We start from the raw sequence: 15,367 nt of genomic DNA on the forward strand, positions 1-15,367 counted from the left end.
GATACTTAGATTTAGGGTGTAGGTTTGCTCGCTGAGCTGTAGGTTTGATATCCAGACCTGGCTAGGTAACATCATCAGTGGCGACCTCCAAGTGAAGCGAAGCTGTTGTCTCCTGCTTTCTATTTATATGTTTGTCCTGGATGGGGATCCTGGGGTTTGTGGTGATGTCATTTCCTGTTTGTTGATAGATAGTATCTATATCTATGTGTTTGTTTATGGTGTTGTGATTGGAGTGCCAGGCCTCTAGGAATTCTCTGGCATGTCTTTGCTTAGCCTGTCCCAGGATAGATGTGTTGTCCCAGTCGAAATGGTGTTTTTTTTCATCCGTGTGTAGGGCTACGAGGGAGAGAGGGTCGTGACTTTTTGTGGCTAGCTGATGTTCGTGTATCCTGGTGGCGAACTTTCTTCCTGTTTGTCCTATGTAGTGTTTGTGGCAGTCCTTGCATGGAATTTTGTAGATGACGTTGGTTTTGTCCATGGGTTGTACTGGGTCTTTTAAGTTTGAAAGTTTTTGTTTGAGAGTGTTGGTGGGTTTGTGTGCTACTAGGATTCCGAGGGGTCTTAGTAGTCTGGCTGTCATTTCTGAAACTTCTTTGATGTATGGTAAGGTGGTTAGGGTTTCTGGCTGTGTTTGGTCTGCTTGTCGTGGTTTGTTCTTGAGGAATCTGTGGACTGTATTTTTTGAGTATCCGTTCTTCTTGAATACGTTGTATAGGTGGTTCTCCTCTGTTTTCCGAAGTTCGTCTGTGCAGCAGTGTGAGGTGGCTCGTTGGAATAGTGTTCTGATACAGCTTCGTTTGTGTGTGCTGGGCTGGTTGCTGGTGTAGTCAAGTATTTGGTCAGTGTTTGTCGGTTTTCTTTATACGCAGGTTTGTGTTTCTCCCTTGTCCTTTCTTTCGACTGTGACGTCCAGGAATGCGAGATTGTTGTTGGTTTCTTCCTCCTTGGTGAACTTTATGCCTGTGAGGGTGTTGTTGATGATGTTAAATGTCTCTTCTATCTTGTTTCGTTTTGTGATGACAAAGGTGTCATCTACGTAGTGGACCCAGATTTTTGGTTTGATGGTTGGTAGGGCTGTTTGTTCTAGTCTATGCTTCTGCTATGAATCCTGATAGCCAGACTACTAAGACCTCTCAGAATCCTAGTAGCACACAAGCCCACCAACACTCTCAAACAAAAACTTTCAAACTTAAAAGACCCAGTACAACCCATGGACAAAACCAATGTCATCTACAAAATTCCATGCAAGGAATGCCACAAACAGGAAGAAAGTTAGCCACCATGATACACGAACACCAGCTAGCCACAAAAAGACATGACCCTCTCTCCCTTGTAGCCCTACACACGGATGGAAAAAAACCCACCATTTCGACCGTCCTCTGCGTGAAAACGTTGCCCCTTAGGTCCCTTTTATATCTTTCCCCTCTCACCCTAAACCTATGCCCTCTAGTTCTGGACTCCCCCACCCCAGGGAAAAGACCTTGTCTATTCACCCTAAAAATGCCCCTCATGTTTTTATAAACCTCTAACGTCACACCTCAGCTTCCATTACTCCAAGGAAAACAGCCCCATCCTATTCAGCCTCTCCCAATAGCTCAAACCCTCCAACTCTGGCAACATCTTTGTAGATCTTTGCTGCACCCTTTCAAGTTTCACAATATCCTTCCTAAAGCAGGGAGATCAGAATTGCACTCAATGTCCTGTACAGCCGCAACATGATCTCCCAAATGCTATCCTCAATGCTTTGACCAATAGTGGAAACCATACCAAATGCCTCTTCACTATCCTTTAATGAATAGTAGTTAAATTCGAATCACTTACCTATCATTATTTGTCACAAGAGTATCCTTATGAATCCAGACAACTTCAGGATCAGGGTAACCAGTGACAGTGCAGTGTATTTGGACCTCCATTGCCCTCAGGAAGTTCTGTGAGCTGGGAATGACAGTAACATGTGGGGAATCTGCAAACAAACATGAAATGATTCTGAGGATTACGATGTCTTTTTATTCTGTAAAATAAAAGCATAAAATGCTGAAAAACACTCAACAGGTCAGGCAGCATCTGTGGAGAAAGGAAAAGAGTGAGCATTTCAGGTCTGTGACCTGTCATTAGAAAATGTTCCAACATTTAATGTTTGTCTTTCAGATTTACACCACCTCCATGGTTTGGTTTTGTTTCCCATTCATTTCACCTTTGGATAATTTTAGCATTTCAATACCATGAGTCCAATGTGAAACATTGCCCTATGTTCTAAGGTATTGTGCCTCCCTGTGCCTCCGAGGATATTCAAAATAAGGATGACATGAATGGTTGCTTAACATTACAGATGTTAACTTTTCAGTAAATTATTTCACAACTCAAGAAGCGAAAAAAAATAAGAGCTGAAAGAACTGCGGGCGCTGTAAATCAGAAACACAGCGGAAATTACTGGAGAAGATCAACAGGTCTGGCAGCATCTGTGAAGAGAAATCACAGATTTTGGATCCAGTGACTCTTTCTCAGAACTGATGGTAGCTGGGAAAATGTCTGTTTATATGCAGAATGTAGGGTTGGGGGAGGGAGTAAAGAGTAAACGATAAGTGGGGATACTGCCTAAAGAGAGAAAAACTGTTGGACAGACAAAGGAGTGGTTGACGATCTGGCCAGAGGGTAAAGAGCTGTTAATGGAGATTGTTAGTGGCCAACAATGGGTTGTGTGTACTAACAGATTATGTGATGAAAAGGCCTGATGTGTGGGGGCAGGGGCTATGGCAGAGAAGGGTTCAAGCCCTAAAGTTATGGAACTCAATATTGAGTCCAGAAGGCTGAGGGTTGCCAAGTAGAAAATGAAGTGTTGTTCTTCCAGCTTACACCGAACTTCACTGGAGCACTGCAGCAAGCCTGAGACAGAGATACAGAGGAACCTCAAATATCCAGCATTCGATTATCTGAACAATGGATTATCTGGCAAGATTGCAAGTTCCCGAAGCTCGGCTAACCTATGTTATCTGTATTCGATTATCCGAAATTCAATTATTTGAATGAAATACTGCCCACCTGTGTCCTTCAGATAATTGGGGCTCCTCTGTATTAGTCAGGAAACAGGATGGTGTTTTAAAGTGACAGACAACTGGAAGCTCAAGGTGATTTTGGCGGCAGAACGTAGGTATTCTGTGAAGTGGTCACCAGTCTACGCTTAGTTTCCTCAATGTAGAACAGACCACATTATGAGCAGTGAATGCAGTAGACCAGATTGTGGAGAGGCCAGATAGAGCACTGCTTCACCAAGAACGTACGTATGGTCCCTTGGATACTGAGGAGGAAGGATCTAAATGGTCAAGTATTACACCTTCTGTGATTGCAGGGGAAGGTGCCATGGGGCTGTGGGGGGCTGTTGGGAGTGAAGGAAGAGTGGACCAGGGTGTCCTGGAGGAACGGTCCATGTGGAAGGTGGACAAGGGAGGAGGAGAATATGTGTTCGTAGTGGCATTTCACTGGAGGTGGCAGAAATGACGGCTAATGATTTTCTGGATGTGAGAGCTGGTGGGATGGTAGCCAAGGACAAGAGGAACCCTATCACTGTTATGGGGGAAGAAGGAAGTGAGGACTGAAGTGCAGGAGATGGGTTGGACCCGATTGAGGGCAGTGTCAACGATGGTGCTGGGAAGTCTTTGGTTGAGGAAGAAGGTGGAAATTTTGGAGGCTCCCTTGTTGAAGTTGGCTCCTCAGAACAAAAGAGACTTTACAGAAAGTGAGGTGTGAGAATGTATAGTCCAGGTAACTGTGGGAATCAGTGAGTTTATAGTGGATATTAGTGGCCAGTCTATCCTCAGAAATAGAAACAGAGATTTTGAGAAAGGCATGTGAGTCAGAGATGGACCAGGTGAAAGTGAAGTTAGGGTGGAAATTGGAAGTGAAATGATAAACCTTTCCAATTCTGGAAGAGAGAGGAAAGCAACACCGATGATATCATTGACATATTGTAGAAAGAGTCGTAGATGGGGACTTGAATAGGACTGGAACAAGGAATGTTTCATATAGCCCACAGAGACACAGCATAACTAGGGCCAAGTACTCATGACCACCCCTCTGACCTGAACAGAGGAGCTTCTTGTCAAAAGGAAGAAGACAGCTTATGTAAGGTGGAGGAAGCAAGGATCTAGCACAGCTTTAGAGGATTACAGTCTTGCTAGAAAGGAGCTCAGAAGTGGACTGAGGAGAGCCAGGAGGGGGCACGAAAAAGGCTTGGCAAGAAGAATTAGGGAGAACCCAAAGGCATTTTATTCATATGTGAGGAATAAGAGAATGATCAGGGAGAAGGTAGGGCCAATCAGGGATAGCAGAGGGAACTTGTGCGTGGTGTCTGAGCAGGTAGGAGAAGCCTTAAATGAGATTTTTGCTTTGGTTTTCACCAAGAAAAGGGAACTTGTTGTGAATGAAAACTTTCAGGAGCTGGGATACATTTCTGACCAGATCAAGATTGATGAAGTTGATGTGCTGGAAATTTTGGAAAACATTAAGATTGATAAGTCTCCAGGTCCAGACCACATTTATCCTAGGCTACTCTGGAATACGAGAAAGGAGGTTGCTTAGCCGCTGGTGAGGATATTTGCCTCCTCACTCTCCATGGGAGTCATGCCGGAGGATTGGAAGGAGGCGAATGTTGTTCCTCTTTTCAAGAAGGGTAATAGGGAAATTACAGACCAGATAAAAACAATGACTGCAGATGCTGGAAACCAGAGTCTAGATTAGAGTGGTCCTGGAAAAGCACAGCAATTCAGGCAGCATCCGAGGAGCAATAAAATCAACGTTTCAGGCAAAAGCCCTTCATCAGGAATACAGGCAGAGAGCCTGAAGGGTGGAGAGATAAGTGAGAGGAGGGTGGGGGTGGGGAGAAAGTAGCATAGAGTACAATAGGTGAGTGGGGGAGGGGATGAAGGTGATAGGTTAGGGGGGAGGGGGGAGTAGATAGGTGGAAAAGAAGATAGGCAGGTAGGACAAGTCATGGGTACAGTGCTGAGCTGGAAGTTTGGAACTGGGGTGAGGTGGGGGAAGGGGAAATGAGGAAACTGTTGAAGTCTTGGATGCTGCCTGAACTGTTGTGCTTTTCCAGCACCACTCTAAATTACAAACCAGTCAGCCTTACGTCTGTGGTCAGCAAAGTTTTGAAAAGAATTCTGAGGGATAGGATTTATGACTATTTGGCGAAGCATGGTGTGATAAAAGAAAGTCAGCATGGATTTATGAGGGGCAGGTCATGCCTCACAAATCTTATGGAGTTCTTTGAGGAGGTGTCAAGACAGGGCAACGAAGGTCGAGCAGTGGATGTGGTGTATATGGACTTCAGCAAGGCATTTGGTCAGGTCCCCATGGTATGCTCATTCATAAAGTCAGGAAGTATGGGATACAGGGAGATTTGCCTATCTGGATTCAGAATTGGCTGGCTGACAGAAGGCAGAGAGGGGTTGTAGATAGAAATTACTGGCTGGCAAGAACAGGAAGGCAGATTACTACCTAAATGGAATCAATTTAGGTAAAGGGGCAGTACAAAGAGATCTGGGTGTTCTTGTACACCAGTCAATGAAGGTAAGCATGCAGGTACAGCAGGTAGTGAAGAAGGCTAATAGCATGTCAGCCTTCATAACAAGAGGGACTGAGTATAGAAGCAAAGAGGTTCTTCTGCAGCTGTACAGGGCCCTGGTGAGACCACACCTGGAGTATTGTGTGCAGTTCTGGTCTCCAAATTTGAGGAAAGACATTCTGGCTATTGAGGGAGTGCAGCGTAGGTTCACGAGGTCAATTCCTGGAATGGCAGGATTACCTTACGCTGAAAGACTGGAGCGACTGGGCTTGTATACCCTTGAGTTTAGAAGACTGAGAGGGGATCTGATTGAGACATATAAGATTATTAAAGGATTGGACACTCTGGAGGCAGGAAACATGTTTCCGCTGATGGGTGAGTGCCGAACCAGAGAACACAGCTTAAAAATACGGGGTAGACCATTTAGGACAGAGATGAGGAGAAACGTCTTCACTCAGAGAGTGGTGGCTGTGTGGAATGCTCTGCCCCAGAGGGCAGTGGAGGCCCAGTCTCTGGATTCATTTAAGAAAGAGTTGGATAGAGCTCTCAAGGATAGTGGAATCAAGGGTTATCGAGATAAGGCAGGAACAGGATACTGATTAAGGATGATCAGCCATAATCATAATGAATGGTGGTGCAGGCTCGAAGGGCAGAATGGCTTACTCCTGCACCTATTGTCTACTGTCTAACTATTCTGCCTGGAGGTCAGTGTTGAGTGGGGTCCCGCAGGGCTCTGTTCTTGGGCCTCTGCTCTTTGTAGTTTTTATAAATGACTTGGATAAGGAGGTTGAGGGGTGGTTTAGTAAATTTGCAGATGACACGAAGATTGGAGGTGTTGTCAATAGTATAAAGGGCTACTGCAGGCTGCAGCGCGACATAGACAGGATGCAGAGCTGGCCTGAGAAATGGCAGATGGAGTTCAACCTGGATAAATGCGAAGTGATGCATTTTGGAAGGTCGAACTCGAATGCTGAATATAGGATTAAAGACAGAATTCTTGACAGTGTGGAGGAACAAAGGGATTTGGGTGTGCAAGTACACCAAGTGGATAGGGTTGTTAAGAAAGTATATGGTGTTTTGGCTTTCATTAACAGGGGGATCGAGTTTAAGAGCCGTGAGGTTTTGCTACAAGTCCCTGGTGAGATCACACTTGAAATATTGTGTCCAGTCCTGGTCTCCTTACTATAGGAAAGATACAGAGGCTTTGGAGAAAGTGCAAAGAAGGTTTACCAGGATGCTGCCTGGACTAGGAGAAAGTGAGGACTACAGATGCTGGAGACCAGAGTTGAAAAATGTGGTGCTGGAAAAACACAGCAGGCCAGGCAGCATCGGAGGAGCAGGTGAATCGACGTTTCGGGCATAAGCCCTTCTTCAGGACTAGAGGGCTTGCCTTATGAAGAAAGGTTGAATAAGCTCGGGCTTTTCTCTCTGGAGAGAAGGAGGAAGAGAGGAGACCTGATCGAAGTATACAAGATAATGAGTGGAATAGATAGAGTCAACAGCCAGAGACTTTTCCCTAGGGCAGGATTGACTGGTACAAGGGGTCATAGTTTTAACATATTAGGAGGAAGGTATAGAGGAGACGTCAGAGGTAGGTTATTTACGCAGAGAGTTGTGAATGCATGGAATGTGTTGCCAGTGTGGTGGTGGAAGCAGAGTCATTGGGGACATTTAAGCGACTGCTGGACATGCACATGGATAGCAGCGAGTTGAGGGGTGGAGAGGTTAAGTTATTATATTTTACATTAGGATCAAACCCCGGCACAACATCATGGGCCAAAGAGCCTGTTCTATGCTGTACTTTTCTATGTTCTATAAGAAAATGAGAGGAGTTTAAAAAATTGTTTATGGTGAGGACAAACTCGACCAGGTGGAGGGTGATGGTGGGTGAGGATAGTTCAGACTTTGTTTCAGGGAAAAGCGGAGAACCCAGAGACCATCCTGGTGGGGGATGGACGTGTAGAGAGATTGCACGTCCATGGTGAAGGGGAGGCACTGCAGCCTGCACACTGGAAATTCCAAAACTGGCGTAAGCAGCAGAAGAATTGTGGATGTAAGGGGGCAGGGACTGCACGAGGAAGGAAAGCATGAGTCAAGGCAGGAAGAGGAGTTCTGTGGAGCAGGAACAGGCAGAAACAGTGGGTCTGCCCGGGCAGTCCTGTTTTGTGGATTTTCAGAAGGTGGTAGAAGCAAGCTGTGTGGCTTTGGGATGCTATCAGCTTGGAGGCAGTCGGGAGGGAGATCACCAAATGAAATGAAGTTAGTGACAGTAGTTAGTACAAATGTTTTGATGTTCTAATTTGGGGTCATGGTCCGGGGGAGATAGGACGAGGTACCTGAGAGCTGGTGCTCAGCCTCTGCAATGTAGCAGTCAGTATGCCAGACCACAATAGCACCACCCTTATCAGCAGTCTTAATAACAAAGTCACGGTTGGATCTGAGCACACACTGTGCAGTCAGTTCGGAGGGACATAGGTTGGAATGGGTGAGGGGCGCAGAGAAATTGAGGTAACCAATGTCAGGTCAACAGTTCTCAATGAACAGGTCGAATGCAGGTAGATGGACAAAGGAAGGGGTGCAGGTAGAGGGAGAATGTTGGAGCTGGGTGAAGTTGTGGGGAGAGGACTCCTAACAAAAGAAATGGGTATTGAGGTGAAGACAATCAAAGCAGAGTTCGATGTAATGTCATGCCCAAAATTCATTAAAGGGGGCATGCTGAAGGATAAAACTGAGACCTTTGCTGAGTACAGAATGTTCAGCATTGAAGAGCGGAAGGTTAGGAGGCATGGTGAATATGTAACAGGAGGTAGGGTTAGGGGAGGTGATGGAGTTAGAGAGAAGGGTAGGGGAGGAAGATTCCAGAGGGCAATGGATATCTGAGTTGTTGCATCTTGTGTGCTCTGATACCTGAAAGGAAAGGAAATGAGCCGGAGGGTGAAGTGGAACTGTGGAGTGGTGCAGCCCTGAGTCAGTGTGATGTCATGCTGTTGGGGAGGTGGAGAATGCGCACATGACGATGCATGGCACGGAGTGTGGATCTCAGGATATGGCGAGAGCAACTTTCTGTGGAACGTTGAACATCGTGGAGATGAAAGTAAGAAAACACTTGCTCTTAAACAAAAAACAAAAAGGACAAAAGAGTGTTTAGATCCCGTTAAGGTTTCAAGCTGATCCCACAACCTGTCAACACATTTATCACAGTCTCAAACATTTATCCGTAGCTTTCTCTGGTGGTTTACTACCAAATTATTCTTTTTTAATTAAAGTAACTCTTCTGCCCAATGTTCCTTCCTACTTCATAATTCCTTATTTTTAACCTGTTACATTATGCAATTTACTTGAATTATTATAGCAATAATAATCCTGAAACTGCAAATCAGGCTTCCTCAAAATTTCCTCTTTTCGCAAAGAGATCCAAGTAAAAATTCTACAAATCTTTTAGTTGAAGTTATAGTGCCAAATGTCCAGAATCACCCAATTTGCTTAGTAGCTTTCAAAAAGCAGAGAAAATAAATCAGATCCATTTTACACAACTGAATACAGACTCTATCAGAATTCACTCTTACCAGGGATAAAGAGCCACACAGAGGCTTGACTTGATCCCTGCATATTGACTGCCACACATTCATAGCGCCCAGCATTCTCTGACTGCACATTCCAAAATGCCAATGACGAGTTTCTCAAAGGGGTAATGTACTCATTGTCATCCTGAAGCTCAGTTCCATCTCGCATCCAAGTAATATTATATCGGATGCTTCCAAGAACTTTGCACGTCAGGACTACCTGATCCCCAGGGAATGCTGTGACGTTTTGAGGTGTTTCCACAATAGGAGGTGGTTCTGTGGAGAAAAAGGTTAACAGCAGTGAATGAAGATTGCACAAGTGATTTTTAGTCTACTTCACACATCCCATTCTACACTTACAAATACAAATCAAATGTTTCAATGAGGACTGGTAAGGAAGTCTCAGAATCATATTAATACACCCTGGATCACTGAGTATATTAGACATTTGAAGAAGCTTTCTAAAAACAGAAATTGAATTAAATACTGAGTATAATATGTGAACTGCTGATATTTGTGTAGGTGGTTACTATTTTAAAACACGAAAAGTATTATAACATTGGTCCAATTCAAATTAGGTCAACATGTCGTATTCTATTTCATGAAATAATCCTAGGGTAATTTGAAGTACAACTTAATGGCTTAAAAAACACATTTATAATTTTCTGCTCCAACACAGAGCTCATTGAATTAATCTTGAGTCACTTTGGCTACAGCATCACTGTAAGGATCCCACTCTGAGTAAAGTTTAGTGTTTTCAATTTCAGGATCAATTCTCCACAACTAATCATCTTCCTATCCAACTACTGAATTGGATTTTTCACTACCTGCACATTCAGCTGCTCAGCATATCAAACTTAATAAGGGTTTTTCCATGTTGACAATGTGAAGTAATGGGCATGTGTGTTTTTGCCACTGTCTGATGATGAATCGCTGGAAATATCTCTCAGAAATCTTGGGTCTTCTGCTGCAATATTAGATATTTTTCTCCTATAAAGTAGCTACACCAACTCACTGTTGCCCAGTAAACTTGACTGGAAGCAGGGTTTGATTTGGTTCACTTAAGTATGTACGTGCACAACGTATTTTTGGTGACACTATAACCATTCTGATGACTTCCAAATTATTGTTTGAATGCAAGCTTGTCAACACCAAGCTAGTGGCTGGTCCCTGCTTTTATGGCACATTTGTTCAGGGCATCTTCTTCAGGGCAGATTCCCTCTTCCATTCTCACACCAGTTTTTCAGTAACATGGAGTTCCCTCATTGTAGCATAGATATTTGCAAATGTTGTGACTTACAGTTTTAAATCAACTTTGTATAAATGATTTTTGCCAGAGAATCCCTTCTGTTGACTGGTCAACTGTAACTGCTCTGCTCTGTGTGCGCGAGTCCTAAATTCCCAAACATCAACTTGGCAATATAACCTTTATCACCCTGTTTGATCTTGTTGCTGATTTATAAACTGTATAAAATCCTAAACATGTATGCCTGAGCTTAAAAATTAAGGCCAACTTCTAATGCAAGTATGACGCTAACATGCACTTATTCGATGAAAAATGCGGTGTCAATTTATACACCAAGTATAAGCTTAACATGCACTTTGGCACCGAAGAATATAAGACTAGCGATTGTTCCTTAATTTATGATAAATAACAGCAATAGAGATATATAGCATGGAAACAGAGCCTTTGATCCAGTTTGTCCATGCCGACCAGACATTCGAAATTAATCTTGTCCCAATTGCCAGCATTTGGCCCATATCCCTCTAAACCCTTCCCATTCACTTAACCCATCCAGATGCCTTTTAAAAGTTGTAATTGTACCAGCCTCCACCACTTCCTCCTTCAACTCATTCCATACACGTACCACCCTCTGCATGAAAAAGTTGCCTCTTAGGTCCCTTTTAAATCTTTCCGTTCTCACCCTAAATCTATGCCCTCTAGTTCTGGATTCCCCCACCCCAGGGAAAATAACTTTTCTTTGAGTCTATCCATGCCCCTCATGATTTTATGAACCTCTATAAGGTCACCCCTCAGCCTCTGGCTTTCCAGGGAAAACAGCCCCAGCCTATTCAGCCTCTCCGTACAGCTCAAACCCTCCAACCCTGGCAACATTTTGTAAATCTTTTCTGACCCCTTTCACGTTTCACAAGATCTTTTCTATAGGAGAGAGACCAGAGTTGTACACAGTATTCCAAAAGTGGCCTAACCAATGCCCCATATAGCTGCAACATGACCTCCAAAACTCCCAACTCTGATCAATAAAGGAAACCATATCAAATGCCTTCTTCACTATCAGCCAATGTCCATGAAACTGTTGTCTATTCAGAACCAACATGTTTAGAAGACCAAAGTGTTAACAATAGGCTGACAAAAATGAATACTGTAAGTACCTGCCTGATACGTATTTTTAACAATTTTCTCACATCCTATACTAACTCAAGAAACCACAACATATAGTGGACAATTATTCAACCCGAAAGCCAAACACAGCCTCACCTGATTTCACACTGAAGTCACATACATGACTTATTATTAAGTTACTAAAAGGCAAACAGAAGGTGACTCATAGAACCCCAGCATTAATTAACCCATCATGGAAGTCCATGCATCATTTGACTGGATCCTGAGCTCTTCACCTAAAGAGCTCTGATTTTCTCACTTCCGTTAAGACATGCCTTAAAATCTATTTAAACATGTTTTTGGTCATCTATCCTAATGCCTTCCTGTGCGGCCTGGTGTAAATTACTGTTTGATAAATATTTCTGTGAAGTATCTTGGGACATTTTATTAACTTCAAAAATGCTATATAAATGCTAACTGCTGTTGCATATGCTAAAAGTAATGGCTACATTTAGCGTCTTAATGTTCAAAACATTACCTCCCACAGGAGTCCATGTTGGTTAGACAAGACCATGTATTTCTGAGACTTGAATTTAAATTCAGCTCAGACTGCTGAGAAGGAGCTTCCCTCTCATTGATCAGCATTAAAGAAGACTTGTCAAGAAACTTGTCTAATTTAAAGGAAAATGCCACAGTTGGAGATTTTCTGTGGTTATGGCTGAGACACTTCATTGAGGGGAGTGACACTACCTAAACCTTGTTCCATTTGAGCTGGAAGCACATGGCGCAGAGCCAGCAACTCCAACTTGACAAGTACAAAACAGATACATGCTACCAACTCTTAGCTTGCTTCTCCATCCATATGCCATCTGGTGTCACAAACAGCAAGTACACAGATTGTGGGCAGTCAAAAGGTAATGCAGATCAACAGCAATATCAAGTTTGCAGAGCAGTGCAGCTTGCTGTTTGTTTGATGGGAACTATAAAACCATCTGCTTCAAATTAAGACCAAAATAAAGAAAAGATAACTGGTTTATGGAAAGAGGCTAATATCATCTAGTTGTTTTTAATAGAGTCATACAGCATGCAAACAGGTTCGTTTGCCCAACTCGCTTCCTAAACTGAACTAGTTCCATTTGCTTGCATTTGGCTCATATAGCTCTAAACCTTTCCTATTCATGTATCTTTTAAATGTTGCAATTGTGCTTGCCTCTACCACTTCCTCTGGCAGCTCGCTCTGTATAATCATCACTCTCTGTGTGAAAAACTTGCCCCTCAGGTCACTTTTAAATCTTTCCCCTTGCATCTTAAACCTATGCCCTCTAGCTTGGATTCCCCTATACTGGGGAAAAGACCTTGGCCATTCTCCATATCTATGTACCCCATGATTTTATAAATCTCTTTAAGGTCACCTCTCAGCCTTCTGTGCTCCAGGGAAAATGTCCCAGCCTATCCAGCCTCTCCTTATAATGTTGAGATCAATTACCTTTGCAGAGAACAGTCGTGCATTTCTACTTGCTAGCAACATCAGAGATTCAGTCTTACAACCCAGCTTTTCAGCACCTGCAATAACATCTTCAGTGATGCTACCAAAGCCCCAGACCACAAATATGCAAGTGTGTCAATCATTTGTTAATGTTTTATAATTCACCTGGATTATGGTATATTTTTAAACCTGCTTGTGGAAATTTTCTATGCAAAATACCCGTAATCAGGGAACATACTTCAGAGGTGTTTTTCTCTGACTGCGTCAAAATCATAGACTAACATCGGTAGTGTGCATTTTGTTTATAATGAAAAAGCTTAACAATATGACAATGATCAGATCTTAGAATCCCTACAGTGTGGAAACAGGCCTTTGGCCCAACAAGTCATAATCTGATCCTTTTCATGATATTGTTTAAGAAATAGATATTGACAAAGGAATTGACACCATGAACAATTCACCTGCTCTTCTTGGAAATGGTAGCATGGGATCATTTACATCTATCTGAACAGGCAGGTAGGGTCTTGGTTTATCATCACATCCAAAAGGCAACACTTCTGACAATGCAGTGTTCTCTTTGCATTACACTAATATGTCGGCCTTGATTTTTAGGCACTCAAGCCCTCGTGTGGTTTCTGAACCAAGATGGATAGAGGCAAGTGTGCTATGAGGTAAGCCAGAACTGATCAGGATGAACCCTGTTTCCCAGGAGTAGAGAGGGATAAAACTTCAGCTGCCTGGTTTTCCATTTGAAGTTGCTTTGGGTCTGAAGCATCTATTTCCTTTTTTCCTCCTTGTTGTTTTATGGGATATTAGTGTCACTGGCTAGTACAGCATTTACTGCCCATCTACAAAGCCTCTTAAACTGAGTGGCTTGCTTGGGCAATTCAGAGGGCAATTAACAGTCTGAAGTCACGTGTGGGCCAGAACGTGAAATATTGGCAGACTTCCTTCCCTAAAGGACAGTAGTCATGAGCTGCCAGGGTACTATTTGAACTTTGTCTCCTGAGTATTAGGCCTGGTATCTGGATTACTGGTACAGTGACATTACCACCAAGTCACTGTCTCCCCTTAAAGGTGGGCCACAATAGTCTGACTTCTTCCATTCACTCACTAATTATTCGCCTCAAATCTAATTCCAATGAAATGTTTCCACACTGTTGCTGCCCTATCAATGTTCAAGGATAACAAGCCAGTGGCGTGGACTAGCCTTGGAATTTTCCCTCCCAATTTCCCCACCTGCAAAGGAGCATTTCACTTCTGCCATTGTGTAAAATGACAAAAGTTTTCATGTCTTGATAAAGAGATCAAGTCACCAAAGATACTCCAACATGAATCACTATGCTGCCCACAATTCTTCCCAAAACTGGATGTTGATGTAGGCAAAAGGGAAGTCATCCATTTTCACCTAAAAGCTCTAGAACTGGGTAATTTCTAAATGGTGGAAGTGAGGACTGCAGATGTTGAAGATGAGAGTCGAAAAGTGTGGTGCTGGAAAAGCACAGCCGGTCAGTTAGCATCCGAGGAGCAGGAGAGTCGACATTTCCAGCATGAGCTCTTCATCAGGGTGTGGAAGAGTTCATTCTTGAAATGTCAACTCTCTTGCTCCTCGGATGCTGTCTGACCAGCTGTGCTTTTCCAGCACCACACTTTTCAAATTTCTAAATGGTGTAAACTCAAACCTGTGGAGCCTAAACAAACTTTGGATCAGTTTTGATATATCATTGAAATGTAATGTCATATCAAAATAAAAAGGCAATTCGAATGCTGAACTTTATATCTAGGGACTAGAATACAAGAAGGTTTAGCTATACAAAACCCTGGTGCAACTACTCCTGCAGTCATTGTGATCAGTGCCAGGCAACAGATCTCAATAAAGATATATAGGCCTTGGAGTATAGAGTAACTGGAATGATACCTAGATTTTAGGGTTAAATTTCTATGAGGGATTATGAGAAAGGTTGTATTCCCTGGAACTGATGAGGTTAGGAGGTGATTTGACAAAACTTTTCAAATAATAAAGGGAAACAGACAGAGTGGATAGAGGAGAACTTCTGCTTCTTGAAGATTCTAGGATGAGGGCCAGGAAACACAAACACAAAAATAGGGGGTAGAAGTTTAGAACTTACTTCCTCGCAAATTATGCCAAATTAATTGTTACAATTAAAACTGAAATTGATAATTTTTTATTATCCAAAGGTATTTCAGAATATGAGGCAAAGGTGGATCTATGAAGCTACACCATAGATTAACCCAGACTTGAGGGGCTACTGGCATCCTCCAGAACATGTATTCAAATGCCCCAAGGTTGGTGCTAGAACTACTCTTCAACATTAGCAGGTGGACATTTTGCAGCAAAATATTTGGCTCCGTTCGATACCCTATTGACAACTCCATATCTGGATGCTCAG

General features: G+C 43.0%; 1 protein-coding gene across 1 annotated transcript in view; it reads right to left on the reverse strand.

The window, feature by feature from the left end:
* LOC122564614 (hemicentin-1-like) overlaps window positions 1–15,367 on the reverse strand; it is a 421,032-nt gene that overhangs the window by 309,033 nt on the left and 96,632 nt on the right. The window contains exons 11-12 of the mRNA XM_087998302.1: window positions 9,130–9,402; window positions 1,822–1,963 (exon numbers count right to left, since the gene is read on the reverse strand). Coding sequence (XP_087854428.1) covers window positions 1,822–1,963; window positions 9,130–9,402 — 415 coding nt within the window. The remainder of the gene's footprint in view (window positions 1–1,821; window positions 1,964–9,129; window positions 9,403–15,367) is intronic.

This window comes from Chiloscyllium plagiosum, unplaced genomic scaffold (assembly GCF_037043375.1).
Source record: "Chiloscyllium plagiosum isolate Xiang-an unplaced genomic scaffold, Cpla_swu_hap1 HiC_scaffold_21, whole genome shotgun sequence".
NCBI classification, from domain to species: Eukaryota; Metazoa; Chordata; class Chondrichthyes; order Orectolobiformes; family Hemiscylliidae; genus Chiloscyllium; species Chiloscyllium plagiosum.